This window comes from Hemiscyllium ocellatum, chromosome 7 (genome assembly GCF_020745735.1).
Source record: "Hemiscyllium ocellatum isolate sHemOce1 chromosome 7, sHemOce1.pat.X.cur, whole genome shotgun sequence".
In the NCBI taxonomy this organism is placed as follows: Eukaryota; Metazoa; Chordata; class Chondrichthyes; order Orectolobiformes; family Hemiscylliidae; genus Hemiscyllium; species Hemiscyllium ocellatum.
Window position 1 is genome coordinate 114,500,994 of NC_083407.1, and position 13,235 is coordinate 114,514,228.

Sequence of the window (13,235 nt, forward strand, 5' to 3'; positions counted from 1 at the left end):
CCTCAAGGCATCCTACAATTATGTGAGGAGCAAGAGTATGGCCAGAGTGGGGGTAGGGCTGATCAGGGATAGTGGAGGGCACTTGCTCCTGGAGGAAATTGGGGAGGTCCTTAATGAATACTTTACTTCAGGATTCATTACTGAGAGGGACCTTGTTGTTTGTGAGGACAGGGTGAAACAGGCTGATACGCTCGAACAGGTTAATGTTAAGAAGAAGGATGTGCTGAAAATTTTGAAAATCATGAGGATAGAGAAGTCCCCTGGGCAGAACGGGATATACCCAAGGTTGTTACGGGAAACAAGGGAAGAGATTGCTGTGCCTTTGGCAATGATCTTTGCGTCCTCACTGTCCACTGGAGTAGTACCAGATGATTGGAGGGAGGCAGATGTTATTCCCCTGTTCAAGAAAGGGAATAGGGATAATTCTGGGAATTATGGACCAGTCAGTTTTACGTTTGTGGTGTGCAAATTATTGGAGAGGATTCTGAGAGATGGGATTTATGATTACTTGGAAAAACATAGTTTGATTAGAGATAGTCAGCAGGTCATGCCTCACAAGCCTTACTGAATTCTTTGAGTATGTGACAAAAACACATTGATGAAGGTAGAGCAGTGGATGTGGTGTATGTGGATTTTAGCAAGGCATTTGATAAGGTTCCCCATGGTAGGCTCATTCAGAAAGTAAGGAGGTATGGGATACAGGGAAATTTGACTGTTGATACAGGGAAATTTGGCTGGCCCATAGAAGACAGAGGGTGGCAGTAGATGCAAAGTGTTCATTGTGGAACTCAGTGACCAGTGGTGTTCTGCAAGGATCTGTTCTGGGACCTCTGCTCTTTGTGATTTTTATAAATGACTTGGATAAGGAAGTGGAAGAGTGGGTTAGTAAATTTGCTGATGACATGAAGGTTGGTGGAGTTGTGGATAGTGTGGAGGGCTGTTGTTGGTTGCAACGGTACATTGACAGGATGCAGAGCTGGGCTGGGAAGTGGCAGATGGAGTTCAACCTGGAAAAGTGTGAAGTGATTCACTTTGGAAGGTCGAATTTGAACGCAGAATACAGGGTTAAAGGCAGGATTCTTGACAGTGTGGGGGAACAAATGGATCTTGGGTTCCATGTCCATAGATCCCTCAAAGTTGCCACCCAAGTTGATAGGGTTGTTAAAAAGGCGTATGGTGTGTTGGCTTTCATTAGCAGGGAGATTGAGTTTAAGAGCCGTGAGCTAATACTGCAACTCTATAAAGCCCTGGTTAGACCACACTTGGAATGTTGTGTTCAGTTCTGGTCATCTCATTACAAGAAGGATGTGGAAGCTTTGGAGAGAGTGCAGAGGAGATTTACCAGGATGCTGCCTGGACTGGGGGGGCGTGTCTTATGAAGAAAGGTTGAGGGAGCTAGGGCTTTTCTCATTGGAGCGAAGAAGGATGAGAGATGACTTGATAGAAGTGTGCAAGATAATGAGAGGCATAGATAGAGTGAATAGCCAGAGATTTTTCCCCAGGGCAGAAATGGGGAACATACTTTTAAGTGATTGGAGGAAGGTTCAGGGGAGATGTCAGAGTGTGGTGGGTGTGTGGAATGCACTGCCAGCAGTGGTAGCAGAGTCAGATACATTAGGGACATTTAAGCAACTCTTGGATAGACACATGGATGATAGTAAATTGAAGAGCATGTAGGTTAGTGTGCTCTGAGAGTAAGATAAGAGGTCGGCACAACATCAAGGGCCGAAGGGTCTGTAATGTGCTGTACTGTTCTATGTTCTATGTTGAGGCACAGATAAATGTAATATTCTGAGCCCTTTGATACCACGTCCTACCTCCCCCTTGACCATGACTCCACTACGGCCCATCAGGCCACTATTACCCACATTATCCGTGACTTCATCGCCTCCGGTGATCTCCCCTCCACCGCCTCCAACCTCATAGTACCCCAGCCTCGCACTGCCCAGTTTTACCTGCTCCCTAAGATCCACAAACTCAACTACCCCGGCTGACCTGACGTCTCTGCTTGCTCCTGCCCCACTGAACTAATTTCTTCCTACCTCAACTCCATTCTCTCCCCCTTGGTCCAGTCTTTTCCCACCTACATCCAGGACACCAACCACATCTTCCACCTCTTTGGAAACTTCCAGTTCCCAGGCCCCCAACTCTTCATCTTCACTATGGACGTGTAGTTTTTATACACATTCATACTACACAATGACACCTGCAGGCCCTCAGTCTTTTCCTCTCCAACAAACCCATCCAGTTCCCCGCACTCCCCCCCACCCCCCCACAGCCAACACCCTCCTGCACCTTGCCAAATTAGTCCTCACCCTCAATAACTTTTTCTTCAACTCTTCCCACTTCTTCCAAATCCATGGGCCCTGGCTATAGTTGCCTCTCTGTCAGTTATGTCAAATAGAACCTCTTCAGTATACACACGGGTACTGTTCCCCAACTCTTCCGCCGTTACATCAATGACTGCATCGGTGCTGCATCCTGCGCTCAGGCTGAACTGGAGCAGTTCATCAACTTCACCAACAACTTCCATCCTTCCATCCATCACCGGCGACAGTTTATGGACCAACATTTGCGACAAATCCATAGACTCCCATAACTACCTGGACTACACCTCTTCCTACCCTGTATCCTGCAAAAACACCATCCCATTTTCCCAATTCCTCCATCTCCTTTGCAACTGCTTTGATGAGGAGAGGTTCCACAACGCCAAGTATCGCAGATGCCCACCTATTTTAAACAACATTTCTCCTCCGTGTCATTCAGGCAGCCCTTTACCACACCTCTTCCATTCCCCACTCCACTGCTCTAAACCACTCTCATCAAACATAATAAAGACAGAGTCCCCTTGTATAGTGCATTAAAACGCATAAAGGTTGCGAAATCCCCAGGAACAGATCAGGTGTACCCGAGAATGCTGTGGGAAGCTAGGGAAGAGGTTGCTGGGTCTCCTACTGAGGACTGTGGGAGAGGAGCCAGAAGACAGGAGGTTGACTAATGTGGTGTCACTATTCAAGAAAGGTGATAAGGAAAAGCCAAGGAACTATAGACTGGTGAGCCTGACATCAGTAGTGGACAGTTTTTGGAGGGGATTCTGAGGGTCAGGATTTACATGTATTTGGAAAGAAAAGGGATTTGGGATAGTCAACATGGCTTTGTACATGGAAAATCATGTCTCACTAACCTGATTGAGTTATTTGACGAAGTGACGAAGAGGATTGATGAAAGCAGAGTTGTGGATGTTGCCCATATGGACATCAGTTTGTCAAGGTTCCGCATGGTAAACTGGTTAACAACGTTAGATCATATGGAAAACAGGGAGAGCTAGCCATTTGGATACAAAATTGACTAGAAGGCAGGAGACAGAAGGTGGTGGTGGAGGGTTGCTTTTCAGACTGGACACCTGTGACCAGTGGTGTGCCACAAGGATCAGTGCTAGGTCCAATACTTTTCATCATCTATATAAATGATTTGGATGTGAGCATAGGAGGTATGATTAGTAAGTTTGCAGATGATACCAAGATTGATGGTATAGTGGACAGCGAAGAAGGTTATCTCAGAGTGCAACGGGACCTTGATCAGATGGACCAGTGGGCGAAGGAGTGGCAGATAGAGCTTAATTTAGACAAATGTGAGATGCTACATTTTGGTATGGCAAATCCAGACAGGACTTACACATTTAATGGTACAAAGACCTTTGAATGCAGGTTCATAGCTCCTTGAAAGTGGAGTCACATGTAGATAGGATAGCAAAGAAGGTAATCTGCATACTTCCCTTTATTGGTCAGAGTATTGAGTTCAGGAGTTGGGAGGTCATGTAGTGGCTGTACAGGACTTTGGTTAGGCCACGTTTGGAATATTGCGTGCAGTTCTGGTCTCCTTACTATAGGAAAAATATTATTAAACTTGAAAGGGCTGAGAAAAGATTTACAAGGATGTTACCAGGCTGGAGGATTTGAGCTACAGGGAGAAGTTGAATAGGCTGGGGCTGTTTTCCCTGGAGCGTCGGAGGCTGAGGGGGTGACCTTATAGAAGTTTACAAAATCATGACGGGCATGGATAGGTTGAATAGTCAAAGTCTTTTCTCCAGGGCAGGGGAGTCCAAAAATAGAGGGCGTAGGTTTAAGGTGGGGGGAAAGATTTAAAAGGGACCTAAGGGGCCACATTTTCCCCCAGAGGATGGTGCATGTATGGAATGGACTGCCAGAGGAAGTGGTGGAGGCTGATACAATTGCAACATTTAAAAGGCATCTGGGTAGGTATATGAATAGGAAGGGTTTTCGAGGGATAGAGGCCAAATGCTGGGATTAGATTATCTCAGGGTATCTGGTCAGCAGGGACAGGTTGGACTGAAGGGTCTGTTTCCATGCTGTACATTTCTGTCTATATGACGATGAATCACACAAATGTCCACCAATTCCCAGATACTGCAGCAGTAACACATCAACAGCCACTTATATGCTAGCACCTATAACCTTTGAATCCCTTATAGACCAAAAAACAAACTCAGCCTTGGTTACACTGAGTGCCCTAACCTCCCTGACTCTCTGTGGAAAAGAATTCCAAAGACCAATGACCCTCTGAGAGAACAACATCTCCCTCACTTCCATCTTAAATGGGAGACCCCAATTCTGTAACCATGCCCACTGGTTATCGGTTTCTTCCATGAGAGGCAAGATCCTTTCAGCATCCTTAAGCAAGACCCCTTGAAACCTACATGTTTCAATCAGACCACCTCTCACTTATCTAAATTCCAAAAATAAAGCCCTAACCGTCTCAATTCTTCCTCGTAAGAAAACCCTTTCATCCCAGAAATCCCAGATTTACTTCTATGGAAAATGTAGGGAGACCTGCAAGTATTTTAGTGTGCTCTCACCAATGCCCTCATAATTCTAGAAAGATTTCCCTCCTTCCATGTTTTAATCCTCTTGCATTGAAGGCCAACGTTCCAATTGCCTTTGTGATTACTTGCTGGACCTGCATGCAACGTTCTGTAGCATTACACTCATTTATAATTGTGCTATCAATTCAGCGAACATGCTATGAAAGCTGCAAGCATTCAGATTGAAAAAAATTTTAATTACCACTTTCCCCAACTCTGACCTTATTTGCTGATGTACTGTTATGTTTGTACACCCTGTCCTTTCTTGTCACACTGCTTATCAATGCCCTTCATCACTAACCTTCACTATCACCTTGTCCTTTCTGCTTAACTTACCAAATCTCACCTCACATGAACCCTCCACACACTTCCAAAAGTATAAATCCTTCTCTGCAGCCCTATATGACTTGTGAGAACACTGGTCCCAGTACAGTTCAAGTGAACTCCATCCCAATGGTACCGTTGCCTCTCGGTACTCCATCAGTCAAAACTCATTCTTCTAAAACCAATCTTTTCGTCACATTTTCAACTGTTTAATCCTTTTTATACCCCATGCTGATTTGCCTGTGGCTCAGATAATAATTCAGAGATTATTATCTTTGTGGTCTGCCTGTTTAATTTAGCCCCTCCCTGCTTACATTTCCTCACCAGAGTCTCTTTCCTGGTCCGATCTGTCTTGCTGGTTCCCAACGTGTATAACAACAAGATCCTTTTCCTCTCATTCCAAGTTCCGTCTCAACTCTGAGGAAACTTTCTTTACCTGCACAATCTTCAGATTATTGAGAAAGCTCTGGCTGGTAAAAGGAGGGAAAATCCCAAGATAATCTACAAGTATATCAAATAGGCAGAGGACAACCCGAGAAAGAGTAGAGCCCATGAGAGACCAAGGGGGTAATCTGTGGGTAGCACCAGAGGTCATTGGTAAAATGTTGAACCAATACTTCACAATAATCTTCACCCAAGAGAATGAGGATGAAGGTGTTGAACCCAGGGGGAGAGACTACGAGGTGCTTGAGCAAATTGACACGTGGAAGGACAAGGTATTGGAAGTGTTGGCTGGCTTAAAAGTGGACAAGTCTCCAGCTCCAGATGAATTGTGTCCCAGGCTATTCTGAGAGACAAGGGAGGAGATTATAGGGGCACTGACCCAAATTTTTAATCCCTCTCAGGCCACAGGGAAGGTGCCAGAGGTCGGAGAACAACTAATGCGATTCAGATATTTAAGAAGGGTTGTTGGGATAAGTCAGAGAACTACAGATCAGCGGTAGGGAAACTATTGGAGAACATTCTGAAAGAGATCATTTATCTCCACATGGAGAGACAAGGCTTGATCAGGGACAGTCAGCGTGGCTTTGTCAGGGGAAGGTCATGCCTAACAAATATGTTTCAATTTTGTGAGATAATTCCCAGGTATGTATATATGGATTTCAGCAAAGCCTTTGACAAGGTCCCACATAGGACACTAAACAAGAAGGCAAATGCATCTGGAATGCACAGTGTATCTTGATAAAGTGAATTGAAAATTGGCTTTCACTTGTAGGAGGCAGAGAGTGATGACAGAAAGCTATAGTGACTGGAAGCCAGTTTCCGAGACATACCACAGGGACCTGTGCTGGCTCCCCAGTTATTTGTCACGTGTATAACCGACAGAGATGGCTGTGTGGGGCGCAGGGAGGAGTTGGATTAATAAGTTTGTGGATATGATAAAGATTTGTCAGGTGGTTAACAGCGAGGTTGAGTGTCTTGGGCTACTAGATATAAACTGGAGTGGTTAAATGGGTAGATAAATGGCAGATGGAACTTAACCCTGAAAAGTGTGAGGTGATACACTTTGGAAGAAATTATTTATAAGGAAGTATTCCTTGAATGGCATGACACCAGGAATTCTGTGGAACAATGGGACTTGGAGTGTTTGTCCACAGATCTCTGAATGAAGAAAGAAATGTTCGTCGGGTGATGAAAAAGGTACTTACCTTTATCAGTTGGGGCACAGATTACAAAAGCAGGGAAGTTATGTTGAAGTTGTACAGAACTTTGAGACCACAGCTAGAGTCCTGTGTGTTGTTGTGGTTGCCATGGTGCAGGAAGGCTGTGATTGCACTGGAGTGGGTGCAGAGGCGATTGACTAAGATCCTGCTCTGATGGAAAATTTAAGTTATGAGGAAAGGTTAGGTAGGCTTGGGTTGTTTTTGTTGGAGCAGAGAAGGTTGAGGGGCAATCCGATTAAGGTGTACATGATTATGAGGAGCATGGACAGAGTAGATAAGGAGCAGCTGTCCCCTCATTGAAGAGTCAGTCACGAGGAGACACAGATGAAAGACAGGAGGTGGAGGTGGAATGTGAGGAAAAACATTCTTACCTTGAGGGTGGTGACAGTCTAGAATGCGCTGCCTGGAGGGGGTGGTAGTGGCAAATTGCCTCACATCCTTTAAAAAAAACCCGGATAAGCACTTGACACATCATAACATTCAAGGCTGTGGGCCAAGGGCTGGTCAATGTGATTAGGTTGAAGCTCAAAGTGTTTCTCAAGGGTTGATGCAGACTCAATGGGCCACCAAGACCTCTTTTGCACGACATGATTCAATGATTCTAATGCTTCCGGCTGCAGAGAACAGTGTCTCTTCACTGACTGCACTTTCCTCTCTTCCAAGTGCGTTCCTTTTAACTTCTGTGCACCCACCTGAATAGTCCCCTGCACCATTGTCAGATTCCTCTGTTGATGAATGAGGTAAAGATTGTCAGCACTCAGCCAAACCGCATGACAAGAATATTTTGACATGCAGGAGAAAGTGAGGACTGCAGATGCCAGCAATCAGAGTCCAAAAATGTGGCGCTGGAAAAGCACAGCAGGAGAGGCAGTATCCGAGGAGCAGGGGAGTCAATTTTTCATGCATAAGCTCTTCAGCGTTCCTGATGAAGGGCTTACACACTAAACATCGACTCTCCTGCTCCTCGGATGCCGCCTGACCTGCTGTGCTTTTCCAGTGCCACACTCTACAACACATTGAGGCATGTGCCCATTAAGAGAATTTGAAATCACAGAATCACAGAATTGTCCTGGCACACAGGAGGGCAATTGGCCCCATGATGTTTTCGCTGGCTCTCCAACAATTATTTTGTCTTGCTGCTGTTCTTCCCCCGCCCTCCTCATAACCTTCGGATGTTATTTATTTTCAAGAAATCATCGAATGCTCTCTTGAATGCCTCAGTTGAATCCGTCCCTAGCACATTTCCAGGAAATGTATTTGAGATGGTTTTATTGGGTGGAAAATCTTCTCACATCACATTTACTATTTTGCAAATCAGTTTAAATCTGTGCCCTATCATTTTTTTTTACAAGCATGAAATGTTTCTCCCGATCTACTTTATCCATACCTCTCATAATCTTGAAAACTTATATTAAATCTCCTCTTCTCTGTCTGAACCTGCCCAATCTATCGGTGCAACCTCTGGGATCTTGTCTTTCTGCAGCATTGCAGTGCTCTCCTCCTTCCCTTCTTTTAATATCTTTTCCTATTATCTTATTCTCAGGAATATTTTTCAGTGATTCTTGCCCTTCCTGAGCAGATGTCTGTTATTTTCCACAACGTATTTCCACATGGCTTAGACAGGAGGAATAGAGTGATGGTGCAGGGTTGTTTACATGATTGGAAACCTGTGACCAGTGGTGTACCACAATGGTTGGTACTGGGACCGGTGCTGTTTGCTGTGTAGGTTAATGGCTTGAAGGTGAACGTAGATTAATAAGTTTGCTGATGACTTGAAAATTGGTATTGTTGATGCTGTCAGGCTACAGTCTGCTGTTGATCAGGTGGTAAATTGGGCAGAATAATGCAGAAGAAATTTAATCCTGATAACAATGATATGATGCATTTCGGGAGGTCTAATAAGGGAATGATATACACAATGAATGGTAGGCCCCCTCAGTACTGAGGAACAAAGGGAACTTGCTGTACAAGTCCATAGATCCCCGAAGAGGTGTCAGCAAAGGTAGACAGGGCGATGAAGAAGGCATAGGGGATGCTTGCGTTCATTAGCTGGGATATAGAATATAGGAGCAAGGAAGTCAATAAAACATTAGCTAGGCCATAGATGGTTGCCACACTGTTGGAGGCTGCCGTTGCACTGGAGAGGATTTAGAGGAGATTCACCAGGATGTTGCCTGGAATGGGAAGTATGAATTATGAGGAGAGCCTGCATGGTCTGTTTGTTCTCCTTGGAGCAGAGGAGGCATCTGATCGAGGTGTACAAAATTGTGAGAAGCATAGAAGGTAGATCGTGACAATCTTTTCCTCATGGCAGATGTGTCTAAGACTAGAGGGCATAAGTTTAAGGTAAGGAGAATGTAGTTGAGAGAGGATCTGAGGGAAGGTTCTTTAATACAGAAGGTGGTAGAAATATAGAACACATTGGTTGAGTGGGTAGTGGAGACAGGTACTCTTGCAAATTTGAACCAGTATCTGGATGAGCACCTAAAATGCCAGGGCATAGTAGACTATTGACCAAGTACTAGTAAATTGGATTAGTATAATTTGATGTTTGTTAGTCAGCGTAGACATGTTGGGCTAAAGGGCCTGTTTCTATGCTGTAAGTCTCTATGATCTATGACAATCTGCGATGCTTTTAACTCCCCAATCTTATTTACTATATTTCATACATTCACACATGTGCTCAGTAACCCTGACTTGGATTTTGTTAATTTCTCCAATTTCACCTATTAACTTACTGTTCCCGATGTTAGTATTGTCTGGCTCTCTAAATATTTTGTGGACCATGGTTTTCTTCTCTGAAATTCTCTCTTTGTTCACACACTTCTGCCAAGTTAGTTCAAAGTCTTCCCAATAGCACTAGCAAAATGCCATGTGCGGAACTCACTTCTGGCTCTGTGCAGGAGCAACCCATCTTGTATGGTGTCATCTCCACACAGCCAGCCCCAGGAATCTAACATCTTTCGTTCAGCACCGCCCCGTTCAGCCAATCATTCATCTGCCTTATCCTCTTAGATTAGATTAGATTAGATTACTTACAGTGTGGAAACAGGCCCTTCGGCCCAACAAGTCCACACCGATCCGCCGAAGCGCAACCCACCCATACCCCTACATTTACCCCTTACCTAACACTACGGGCAATTTAGCATGCCCAATTCACCTGACCCGCACATCTTTGGACTGTGGGAGGAAACCGGAGCACCCGGAGGAAACCCACGCAGACACGGGGAGAACGTGCAAACTCCACACAGTCAGTCGCCTGAGTCGGGAACTGAACCCGGGTCTCAGGCGCTGTGAGACAACAGTGCTAACCACTGTGCCACCGTGCCGCCCACTCTTATTGTGTGACCTTTCCAAGTCATTGGGATCAATGTGAGTCACAATTTCTGGCTGTTCACTCTCTCTCAAAAGAACATCTGTAGCCACTCTGTGACTTCCTGAGATACAGTATACCACCCTAGAGTCATATCCGTGGCCAAACGCAAAGACTCCCTGTTGCCCGAATTAATGATTTCGCTGTCACTAGCGCTCCTCCTTTCTCCTTCCTTCCCTCCTGTACAGCTGAGCTTGCTTGTCGTGTCACAAATTTGACCCTGACTACGCTCCTATGAAGAACAAATGCTTTCATCAGCTTCCAAAATGGTCAACTGTTTTGAAGTTTTATCTTTGTTGCATGATACCCTTTTGGGGTTATTTGTGTGCATGCAAAAATTGAAGACAAAAACTAAATGTAAAAATGGGGTATTCCAATTGGGGTAACTGCCGGGGGAGGGGGTGGGGGGGGGGGGGGAGGGGGTGGTGGTGTGGGGCAGCACATCTCTGCTTCATTAGCACTCAACTGTAAACCCAGCTTGCCATTCCTGATTATGACCTGCTCACTACTTCTGGGAGACTGGCATATGATTTAAGCAAGAACAAAGCGCACTCTATAATAAAATATCTGACCAGTGCTCACTTTCTTGGCTTGAAGTTGCAGTGTTAGAACTTAGCTGCTGTAGAACCCAAACTCAGTGAAGAGTATACTGGCCCTGAGCACAGAAGGGAAAGTGCGGCTTTGTCAAAACGTATTCCCCACAAAAGTCTGATCCACAAGTTGAACTTCAATTGTTTTTAATTTCAGAAACTGGAGAACGAACGCGAGAACTTGGACGAGCGTTCAGATACAGCAGCATCCACAGCACGTAAGTTCATGTTTGAGAAAGAATGATAGAATTGTTACGGTACAGAAGGAGGCCACTTAACCCATCATATCCATTCTGGCCCTTATACTAAGCAATTCATGTACAGGGTACTGCTCAGCCCGAACACCTCACCTCTTTAGATAAGGATGTGAGGGATGTGGTTGAATTGATGCTCACAATGTGAATGGGTTGTTTATTAATATAAATACAGCTGTACAGTATGTTATGAGATTAAAGTCGCTGTGAACTGTGAAACAGTTAGATATCCAGGATGTCTGGTACTTTGAAATCTAGAGCTAGATGATCAACCGTGATCTGTTTGAATGTCAAAGAACATAGAACATAGAACAATACAGCACAGAACAGGCCCTTCGGCCCACGATGTTGTGTCGAACATTTGTCCCAGCTTAAGCACCTATCCACGTACTCTATCTATTCCCCTGATCACTTATAAACCTCTATCAAGTCACCCCTCATCCTTCGCTGTTCCAATGAGAAAAGGCCTAGCACTCTCAACCTATTCTCGTACGACCTATTCTCCATTCCAGGCAACAGCCTGGTAAATCTCCTCTGCACCCTCTCCAAAGCTTCCATATCTTTCCTAAAGTGAGGCGACCAGAACTGCACACAGTACTCCAAATGTGGCCTTACCAAGGTCCTGTAGAGCTGCAACATCACCTCACGACTCTTGAATTCAATCCTTCTGCTAATGAACGCTAATACACCATAGGCCTTCTTACAAGCTCTATCCACCTGAATGGCAACTTTCAAAGATCTATGAACATAGACCCCAAGATCCCTCTGCTCCTCCACCTGACTAAGAACCCTACCGTTAACCCTGTATTCCGCATTCTAATTTGTCCTTCCAAAATGGACAACCTCACACTTGGCAGGGTTGAACTCCATCTGCCACTCCTCAGCCCAGCTCTGCATCATATCCCTTTGCAGCCAACAACAGCCCTCCTCACTATCCACAACTCCACCCATCTTCGTATCGTCTGCAAATTTACTGACCCACCCTTCGACTCCCTCTTCCAAGTCATTAATAAAAATTACAAACAGCAGAGGACCCAGAACTGATCCCTGCAGAACTCCACTTGTAACTGGGCTCCAGGCTGAATATTTACCATCTATCACCACTCTCTGACTTCAACCGGTTAGCCAGTTCTCTATCCAAATGGCCAAATTTCCCACTATCCCATGCCTCCTGACTTTCCGCATAAGCCTACCATGGGGAACCTTACCAAATGCCTTACTAAAATCCATGTACACTACATCCACTGCTCTACCCTCATCCACATGCTTGGCCGCCTCCTCAAAGTATTCAATTAGACTTGTAAGGCAAGACCTACCCCTCACAAATCTGTGCTGGCTGTCCCTAATCAAGCAGTGTCTTTCCAGATACTCATAAATCCTATCCCTCAGTACCCTTTCCATTACTTTGCCTACCACCGAAGTAAGAATAACTGGCCTGTAATTCCCGGGGTTATCCCTATTCCCTTTTTGAACAGGGGCACAACATTCGCCACTCTCCAGTCCCCTGGTACCAACCCCGTTGACAGTGTAGACGAAAAGATCATTGCCAATGGCTCTGCAATTTCCTCTCTTACTTCCCACATAATCCTGGGATATATCCCGTCAGGCCCGGGGCACTTGTCTATCCTCAAGTTTTTCAAAATGCCCAACACATCTTCCTTCCTAACAAGTATCTCCTCTAGCTTACCAGTCCGTTTCACACTCTCCTCTTCAACAATATGGTCCCTCTCATTTGTAAATACTGAAGAAAGTACTCATTCAAGACCTCTCCTATCTCTTCCGACTCAATACACAGTCTCCCACTACTGTCCTTGATCGGACCTACCCTCGTTCTCGTCATTCTCATGTTTCTCACATACGCATAAAAGGCCTTGGGATTATCCTTGATCCTACCCACCAAAGATTTTCATGCCCTCTTTTAGCTCTCCTAATCCCTTTCTTCAGCTCCCTCCTGGCTATCCTGTATCCCTCCAACGCTCTGTCTGAACCTTGTTTCCTCAACCTTATGTAAGCTTCCTTCTTCCTCTTTACTAGATATTCAACCTCCCTCATCAACCAAGGTTCCCTCACACGACCATCTCTTTCCTGCCTGACAGGTACATACATATCAAGGACACGTTGTATCTGTTCCTTGAAAAAGTTCCACAT

The 13,235-nt window shown here is 45.1% G+C and overlaps 1 protein-coding gene across 1 annotated transcript in view; it reads left to right on the top strand.

The window, feature by feature from the left end:
* Window positions 1-5,757: 5,757 nt before the first annotated feature.
* zgc:112416 (uncharacterized protein LOC550509 homolog) overlaps window positions 5,758-13,235 on the top strand; it is a 43,287-nt gene continuing 35,809 nt past the window's right edge. The window contains exons 1-2 of the mRNA XM_060828170.1: window positions 5,758-5,922; window positions 10,991-11,051. Of these exons, the coding sequence (XP_060684153.1) occupies window positions 5,758-5,922; window positions 10,991-11,051 (226 nt within the window). The remainder of the gene's footprint in view (window positions 5,923-10,990; window positions 11,052-13,235) is intronic.